Source organism: Ascaphus truei, chromosome 3, assembly GCF_040206685.1.
Source record: "Ascaphus truei isolate aAscTru1 chromosome 3, aAscTru1.hap1, whole genome shotgun sequence".
NCBI classification, from domain to species: domain Eukaryota; kingdom Metazoa; phylum Chordata; class Amphibia; order Anura; family Ascaphidae; genus Ascaphus; species Ascaphus truei.
In genome coordinates, this window is record NC_134485.1 from 387,078,397 (window position 1) to 387,088,260 (window position 9,864).

Below are 9,864 nucleotides of genomic sequence, written 5' to 3' on the forward strand. Positions count from 1 at the left end.
TTGTATCTTGATTTTCTCTCCCCTCTCTCTCTCACTTCTCTCTCTTTCTCTCTCTCTTTCTCTCTCTCTTTCTCTCTCTCTCTCTTTCTCTCTCTTCTCTCTCTCTCTCTCTCTCTCTCTTTCTCTCTCTCTCTCTCCCTCTCTCTCTCTCCTGTCTCTCTCTCTCTCTCTCTCTCTCTCTCTCTCTCTCTCTCCCTCCTGTCTCTCTCTCTCTCTCTCTCTCTCCCTCCCTGTCTCTCCCTGTCTCCCTCCCTGTCTCTCCCTCTCTCCCTCCCTGTCTCTCCCTCTCTCCCTCCCTGTCTCTCCCTCTCTCCCTCCCTGTCTCTCTCTCTCTCCCTCTCCCTCCCGGTCTCTCCCTCTCCCTGTCTCTCTCTCTCTTTCTCTCTCTCTTTCTCTCTCTCTCTCCCTGTCTCTCTCTCTCTCTCTCTCCCTGTCTCTCTCTCTCTCTCTCTCTCTCTCTCTCTCCCTCCCTGTCTCTCCCTCTCTCCCTCCCCGTCTCTCCCTCTCTCCCTCCCTGTCTCTCCCTCTCTCCCTCCCTGTCTCCCTCTCTCCTCCCTGTCTCTCCCTCTCTCCCTCCCTGTCTCTCCCTCTCTCCCTCCCTGTCTCTCCCTCTCTCCCTCCCTGTCTCTCCCTCTCTCCCTCCCTGTCTCTCTCTCTCTCCCTCCCTGTCTCTCCCTCTCTCCCTCCCTGTCTCTCCCTCTCTCCCTCCCTGTCTCTCCCTCTCTCCCTCCCTGTCTCTCCCTCTCTCCCTCCCTGTCTCTCTCTCTCTCCCTCCCTGTCTCTCTCCTCTCTCTCTCTCTCCCCTCCCTGTCTCTCTCTCTCTCTCTCTCTCTCTCCCTCCCTGTCTCTCCCTCTCTCCCTCCCTGTCTCTCCCTCTCTCCCTCTCTCTCTCTCTCTCCCTCCCTGTCTCTCCCTCTCTCCCTCCCTGTCTCTCCCTCTCTCCCTCCCTGTCTCTCCCTCTCTCCCTCCCTGTCTCTCCCTCTCTCCCTCCCTGTCTCTCTCTCTCTCCCTCCCTGTCTCTCTCTCTCTCCCTCTCCCTCCCGGTCTCTCTCTCTCCCTCTCTCTCCCTCTCTCTCCCTCTCCCTGTCTCTCCCTGTCTCTCTCTCTCCCCTCTCCCTCTCCCCCTCCCCCTCTCCCTCTCTCTCTCTCTCCCCCTCCCTCTCCCTCTCCCTCTCCCTCTCCCTCCTCCCTCTCCCTCTCCCTCTCCCCTCCCTCCCCCTCCCCCTCCCCCTCCCCCTCCCCCTCCCTCTCTCCCTCTCCCTCTCCCTCTCCCTCTCCCTCTCCCTCTCCTCTCTCTCTCTCTCCTCTCTCTCTCTCTCTCTCTCTCTCTCTTCTCTCTCCCCCCCCCCCTCCCCATTATATTAGACGTTCCCGCATATATGGTTTGCTCATCTGCTGACATGACCTTCAGGCTGAAGGTATTACAAGTTGCTGTAGTCTACCCTTCACTTTATTAAGTTTATTGTTAGGAATACCCAGTGCTATGGTATCTGTGCAAGAGCATGCTGTCACCGGAAGATGCCCATGGATTGAAAAATCTCTTCCCATCTGATTCTGTAGGTTCCCATAGCAGCACACTATATCATTCCCATCCAGACTGAATACTCTTTGTATGCTTTCTGTTAGTGAATAAACGAGCAAAGAAACAGAACACAAGTTTTAAAGGCTCAATTGTCTTGAGATGATCCTTGCAAGGAATCACTTGACACTTTTAATGTTCAAGCAGAAGTTTGTTGTTATTTATTTTAGAGGGGCAGGCAAGACATCATTGCAATGCTTTTTGATCATGACGTGCTCCATTGAGCAGCTATAAGAAAATATCATAACTGGAAGACTTTTTCTGTTTCCTTTTACTATAGGACAAGGACCAACGAAGTCTTGATATTGATACTGCTAAGTCAATGTTGGCGCTCGTGCTAGGTAGGACGTGGCCTCTGTTCTCAGTATTCTATCAGTACCTGGAGGTAAGAACACTGACATGAAGATCTCCTTTTGCCAAATGATTTGCTGATGTCATTCAATACATTCAATACAAACATGGATAAAGGCAATCTCATAGCTTTTATCTAATCGAATACTACAGGAAATGTGTAAGAGCTCCCTACATACAGTAAGGGGTCCATACTAATAGATACGTTTAGCACAGGAAACATTTACAGATTACATGAAAAAGATCATCCCTAAAACATTTCTTGTTTGTACTGGATGATTACCTTAATTTCCAGCCACCTGCTTTACGCTGCTACCTGGAGATTAATACAGATGAAAAATGCATTTTAAATTATTTTGTATTCTATTGATAAACACTAAACATTATTTTGATACATTAGTGTGCAAATATTTTTAACTGTTTATATTCAGTAATAATGCAGGCTGAAAATAATTACTCCTAGAAGTAAAGCAAATTCTGGGATGTATACATTTCTTTATATTTCCTTAAAAGGGCAACTTCTCCTGCTGACTTTTAACAAATATACATTTTTTTGTGAATTAGGTCATCATGAGAACTCTTGTCTTAGAAGAAGAAAAAAAAGACATCTCTTGTTCTGACAGTTACAATAAAAGGGATTCATCTTCTTCCCTATACTAGGGTAGGGTGGGGGGGGGGGGAGGGTGTTGGCACCTTTGAAAAATATATAAACTGGCTCCTTTTGTCTAGTTTTATTATTTATTTTCTCCTTGTTCCTGTACCTCTTTGAGTGCAGGCTGTCTTTTTGTATATCTATTTATTTTGGGGCTTATCTGCAGAAACCACTTTCTGCCAATCTGGGAGATCCCTCCTGATGGTCCCAGGAGAATACACTCTGGGAGGTGTACAAGCTGTGCAAGACGCCGGAATCTGGAGCATGTCTTCCATGGAGTTTCACCAGACCACGACTTCTGGTTTGCTCTGGCCTAGTTCCGGTTGTGGCGCAGTCATTGTGCTGATGGAGTAACACTTAGTAAATAGATGTTTGGTGCAGTTTTCTGTGCAAGTTTATAAAGCCTCTCACTAATCAATCTGGGTAAACCCCAATATAGTTTATTCTTAGGGCTAATATTTAGTTGTTTTTTTTTTCCTCATTCTTTTTGCTAGGATGTCGTCACACTTCTAAAGACACAGGTAGGGCTGAACACAAGGTTTTCCTCACATGAGGACAAGGTTCTTAGTTTTCTTCTCTGTGGTTAAAGGTGAATCACGATGGCTATGTCTGATACTTTGTGACAAAGTAAGATTAAAAATCCAAGACACGTTTAGATCTGGAGGATAGATCTCCTGAAGCAGATCCTTCGTTCTGATGCTTTTCAGAACAGGATAGTATTTTTCTTCTGACCAGGTGAAGGTGGAAATTAAAGAGGCTTGGACATTCATCACAGAAGATGGGTGGTCATATTATATACATTGTAATGGATAAAGTTGGTATACAAGATATATATATTTTTGTTAATTGTTGTTATTCAGATTGACAAATGAACCAGCATACGTTCCCTGTCCATAGGGTGGTTAAAGATTAGAATCCATTTAAATGAGATGCCTGTGCATGGTGTATAGTGTCTGCTTAATTCTGAATAGATAAGCCGGTAGCAAGATTTTTTTTTTTATGCCATCATTCCTTTCTAGAAGGCCATGAATAGGAATATGTAAAGCATTTTTAAAAATACGAACTAAGCCAGCAGTTGCTGTAGTAGCATCTGTTAGTTTATGTGCAAATATGGAAGAAGGTTAAATGGCTGGACTTGCTTAAAACATTAGCAGAAAAGCAGCATGCAAATGAATATATTTGTGACGTCTCATTGGATTCTGTTGGACTTTCTGCAAGGACAATGGTTTCTACAGTGGCTGCCGGATGGTCATTATAGTTGAGGCCACAATATAAGAACAAGCTCACTTCCCTGCCATTTGAGGGAGAATATCTTTTTGGAGATTACCTAGAAGCCCGAATCACCCACGCTGCCCTCACATCTTTGCAATCATACTTCACCCATACCCCACGTCACACCAGCAATGGATGATGAGTTGGCTTCTGTGTCTCCCCATCCTGGATACCTGCCCCCAACCTCCCTCCCTTTGAACTCATTTGAATGCCATGCCTGCTCTTTCGTTTTCATCCTACCCATCACAATCATCGTAATGTATCGTCCACTGTCTCACTCACACTATGTTTCAATGAGTTTGACTGCTTCTCTTCACTCTCACCCTTTCCCAACCCCCTTGTCATCAGTGACTTGAACCTTCACCTTGACAACCCCCCCCTCTGCCTCATCCCCCTCATGTCCTCCTTTGGACACTCTTACACTGAATCTCCCGCGACCCACATACACGGAGGCACCCTCGATCTTGTCCTCACTGCAAGATGCCACGGAGTGTCCCCCTCCACACTCCTTTTCCCATGTCACGTTCACCACCTTTGCATCACCCTCCCTCCTCACCCCCACCCATTCCCATCCTTTGCAGAAACCTCAAATCCATTGATCATCCTCCCTTACTTCCTCCACCTCATCACTCCTCCCCCCACTCACATAATTTTCCTCTCTGTCATTGAACTCTGACCTTTCCACCATCAACTCTGCATTACCCTCCTCCCTTGATTCAATTGCACCATTGCATCTCACGACAAAGCCACATGAACCCTGGCTTTCCTGCCAATTCAAAATACTCTGTCTCTTCCTTTGCACAGATGAGAGATCATGGAAATCTTTCGGTCCCCATCCGCATTTGCCACCTTCCAATCCCTCCTTTACCAATACTTCCTCTCTCAAATTGCAAAAACAAATCTAATTTAACACCTTTATCAAATCACCTCATCCACGCCAACTATTCTCTAGCCTAAACAATCTGCTACGACCTTCCCCATTTCTCTTGCCTAAGCCACACTCCCCCCACTCAGATGTCACCCGTTTTAACTTTCCCTGCGATAACGAACCGTGGTAATCCTCGTTGGAAAGGAATGCAGCCAGTTGGATACAGTTCTTGGACTGTGGCTGCCCATGGCGTTCACCTTTTCCAGAATTTCATAAGGATGCTTTATTTTTTCTCCAGTACTTCAGTGAACGTCAGTCAGGCAACACCTGTTATGGTTATCTTCCTGGTCACAGTAACATTTTTGAGAATTGTACGCTCTAGTGTGTAAGGACCCTTATGTTATTTTTCACCAGGACATGGTGGTTTTAAGGGCGAATCCTTTTTCTACCGAAGGCAGTCTCTAAGTTTCCTATTAATCAGGAGATGGTGCTTCATTTTTTCTCTCTATCCTTCAAACACAAAGGAGACTACATTGAATAAATATATCCTAAGGTATCATGGCCAAATGCCAAGATACCAAGGCCGAAGGTCAAGGCCAGTCAGAAGATATGACAGATGATTTGTATTTCTGGAAGGCATGCATCAAATAACTCAATCTGAAGAGGTATAAAGAATTGTATTGAGAAGGTGTGCATAGTAAGGCAAGACAAGGTCCCGTCAAGTGTCTTCATTGCACACCTACTCAAAACATTACCATATAGATTTTGAGGCCTTGGCAGATACAAGGTTTTACAGGCTACAATTGTATAAAACAAAAAAAAAAAGAACACCAAAACTTGGAGAAACTTCTTGGTTACCTCTCTTTGTTGCCACTGCCATGAAGGGAGACAATGACTTGGGATAATTATTTATCATTCATTTTGTTTCCTTGATTCTCTGCATGGCGGCATTAGTTTAACCAGGGTTTAACTTTCATCCTGGTGACTGGATAGCTTTCAATAAAAAGGTAAGTTCCAAGTTTGATAATGGAGACCAGAAAAACTAAATTCTCAGGTAATAATAGTATTTAAACAACCCATAACTTATATCTAAAATTTATTCACCACCAGGTTCCTTCTTTCCACCATGTATCTTTACTCATCCACTATGACAGGCGTCCCAACCTGTAAAGAATATAGTGTAACACAAGGACCACCATGTTCTGCAATGTTGTTATTCACACACAGGGTTTTTTCAACTTTGTGTCACTGTTGTAGAGAAGAGTTATTGAAGGTTGAAGTGTGATATATGTATAGCTATGTATTTTACACACCTGTGACCAGTTGGTGGACGTTCTGTTACTTTCGTATTTTTATTTGCTTTTCTTAGACACCTTTGGTCATATTCACGTCTGACAGGTCCACAAACCTGCATTTCCCCCTAATCACACTGCATGCAATGCTTCCACTGTAACCAGGAATTCTGGGTAATGACATGCAAATGAGCACTGTGTATCACTTTTGGCTATTTACTCATTTGAACATGCATCCCTATAAACCTATGCCTGCCGTTTTTATACCGCTTTTACAGAAAAGCCTGGGTTAAAGAAGTGCATGGCCAGAAAACCTAGTCAGACACCTGTTCCCACCTTTTGGGTCTCATCAGTGTGAGGTTGGTTACTGACCTTGCAATGTGAAGCTGGCTGTGGCCACACACCAGGTACATAAAGTTATGGGAAGTAAAAAGGTGACACCAGCCCTCCACCGTACAGCAAATAAAAATGCCACTTATGAGCACATTCACGTTTCAGACAAGTCCACAAACCTGCCTTTCCCTATAATCACTTTGCACACACTGCTTCCACTGCAGTCAGGGATTCTGGGCAATGTCACAGAACAAAATAAGATTGATTGCTACTCTATTTGGTGTGCTATATTTCTCAGTTTCAGACAGGTTTCTTCCTATCTTTCTGAAATTCACCTCCTCACCTTGATAACGCAATGCTTGGTTGGTATACATCCAGTGCAGGTCTATTTGTTGGGAAAATTACTATCTTCTTGCAGAGCGTCTGTTTGATCTTCCTGAGCTTCTTTTGATTCATTTATTTGTGTGCAATCACAGATGTTAGTGTGCTTTCTCACAGTGGATTACCCAGAAATGATTGGGGCTTTGCGATTATGGAACTCATGAACATGTTTGAGTTGGGGAAATGTAAATGTTATGTAAAAATGTGTGCTCACTGCAGAGCGAGGCTGACACTGAAATGTATTTCTTTTTCCAATAGCAATCAAAGTACAGAGTTATGAACAAAGACCAGTGGTACAATGTCTTAGAATTTAGCAGAACTGTGCATGCAGATCTGAGCAATTACGATGAAGATGGTGCATGTAAGTAAAAGTAGATTTTACTTTTTAATATATTTTTCCTGTACATTGCAATGAAATGGGCATACTGCGTCAGAAAGTATAGTCTCCTACTTCCTACACTATAAACCTTTTTGTTCTCTACTTATATTGTGTGGAACTCAGTTTTCTTTCTTTTTGCTCACATTCTATGATATTGTCTGTTCCTAGTGGTCTAGAACTGTTTTTTTCAAAAGACTTGGGCCCAGATCCCGAAAACGGTGCTAAGGTTTATCACAACTTTTACTCCCATTAGTTTGTAAAGGTGTGCGAATGCTTAGCACCCTTTTGTGGATCCCTGCCTTTAGATCCTTATTGTATATACAGTAGTCCAAAGCTGCCAATTGGGATGTTGTGTGCCAAAAATCCCCATTAGAGTTCATGGGGATTTTTAGCGGAAAAGACAACCTGAACGACCACTACTGACTAGATAGCTTTACTACTTTTTTTTCTGAAAAGGACTGTTGTTGCAGCAGATTTGAGAATGTAGAGAGCGATTCACACACACTAAATATTCTAACTGACAATGGTCTGAATGTCAACACTGCTTCTAAAGCTACATTTACTCTGAGGGATTCTGGAAGCAGCAATTTACATATATTGTACATTTGCTGCAAGTTGTGATACATTTTATTACACTACTATGAGTTTTTTTGGGGGAGTTTTACACAATACAACCAGGCTCAGTCACTAAGCAGTGCTATGCCATTGCACTATTACTAGCAAGGAATGTTTGCTGAGTAAGTGAGTACTTCAGTATTAGGTGATGCCTTTGTTATTTGGACTAACAATTGATATTATAAGACAACAAGCTTTCAAGAGTTCTTTCTCTTCCTCGGGTTCGAGCAATTCTGATTTAGAAATATTTAATGAGTTTAACACGGATGCAAATATCAAGATAACAGTGTAAGGCTACAGCCCCGGTCCTCCCGGCTGCACGCGCTCCTGGCGGCGTGTGCGGTGACTACAGCCGCGATCGTCGGTCTGTAGGGGAGAGGGCGGGGGCTGGGCCATGATGGGGGTGTGTGGCCATGAAGAGGCATATCTGCCCTGCCATTGGCTGCAGGCAGCCACGTGACCGAGGCACGGGAAGACAAAATTCTTGTCTTCCCTGCCAGCGTACGCGTCCCAGTTCTTTGCGCGACCACACCGCCACTGGGGCCTGCCCCATAGTGGGCTGTGCTGTGGTGTGTGGCACGCGTGACGCCGTCACCACCGGGGACTCGACCATAGGCAGATGATGCAGAGAAGGAATTGCAAAGGGAACAGTAAATAGACAGGGTATTAAATGGATGAAAGGGACTGTGAGGAATAGAACCAAGCAATCCATCAGCAGTGTGTAGGGGGCTAGAGAAGAGGTTGAATTGTGAAATTCCCAGCGAGGCAGGGAGTCACATTTGTATGGTTTTAAAGTATATATTTTTTTTCTTCAAAGCATGGTTTTCCTAGAAAGTATTAAGTGTCGTTTACAGTTCTTTAATGAACTAACCATTGCCTCTCATGGTGTTCAGTCCAAATCTGTGGCTAAACTCCCCACATATAACTATTATTTATAATGCAAGTCTTTACATTTTATAGGGCCGGTTCTCCTTGATGAATTCGTCGAGTGGCAAAAAGTTCGTCAACCATTATAGCAAACTCTATGCTGAGGAAATCACGGACTTTCAGATGCCCTCCAAGTCATAAAATGAGAAGTTTTTGAAGAATATTCTTCCATCTTTGCCGAAGACTTCGCCTTTTTTTTTTTTTTTTTTTTTCCCTCCTCCCCCCCCCCCCCTTTTTTGTTTTTTGTTTTAAAGGAACTGAAGTTTCTTGTTACATGTGATATGGGCAGTGATCTGCATCTTCTCAGACTGAACATTGGAGTTGCTCTTTGTTTTAAGTCTAATGATGTTTACAACACTTCTTTCAAAACAATACAGATTAAGATTTGCAACAACGGCCTATTTAGTGAAGATGTCCATTGTTTTACATTTATATTTGGACCTATTACATTGTTCTGCCAGATTTAAGTCAATGGTTCCCAATCTTTGTTCCATTGACCATTACCAGTCTTTAATTATTTCTCGGACAGTATTTAGAGTTGGGGTAAAAAAAAAGTGTTGTCACTAATCTTTCCTTGTGAAAATAAAGGTGAACAATAGCGCTCATGCAAACAATGAATTACAAAAAACCTGTGATATAGAGTCCAAGGTAGTCCTGGAGCTGCCCAAAGAAGTGAATCTGGAATCTCCTACCAGATTTGGTAATGTAGGGGAAAGACACCTCCTGTGGCGCTGAGGAATGGTTTAATTGTGATTGTAGACAAAGTTCTTTTCTTGATGGATTCCTCAAGAGAAAAAGCGAAAACAAGCATACACACTGCAATAGTGCATTACCCAGGGACAACTAGGATGTATAAAGAGAGCAATTTTAATACAATAATAAAATACAGTATAACATATAAAATAAAAAACAATTGATTACACTAAAAATTTGTACTAAAAAGAATTATACTAAAAAGAACTATCTGTGCCTTGGCATAGGAACCAGATGTCTTGACACTTGCTCCGTTTGGTGTAAAATTGGAAACCTACTCACCAAAAGTGACTAGGACATAAGCGTTATTGAAATGGTCTTATCAGCATATGGGACCGCTTGCTGCGAGGTGAAATTGCGTCAATCCACGGAAGAGGATCTCCTTTTCTGCTCTGGTGTCTGCATGCTGCAAACTGCTTGCTGCTTTCTCCCAGAGTTCAGCCGATCAACTCCTCCTGTGAC

The 9,864-nt window shown here is 43.4% G+C and overlaps 1 protein-coding gene across 1 annotated transcript in view; it reads left to right on the forward strand.

Annotated features, from left to right (window-relative positions):
* The window catches only part of DCUN1D5 (defective in cullin neddylation 1 domain containing 5), a 42,510-nt gene extending 33,076 nt beyond the window's left edge, over positions 1–9,434 (forward strand). Inside the window, exons 7-9 of the mRNA XM_075593201.1 lie at positions 1,860–1,964; positions 6,987–7,089; positions 8,683–9,434. Coding sequence (XP_075449316.1) covers positions 1,860–1,964; positions 6,987–7,089; positions 8,683–8,738 — 264 coding nt within the window. The 3' untranslated portion in view covers positions 8,739–9,434. The remainder of the gene's footprint in view (positions 1–1,859; positions 1,965–6,986; positions 7,090–8,682) is intronic.
* The last annotated feature ends 430 nt before the right edge of the window (positions 9,435–9,864 follow it).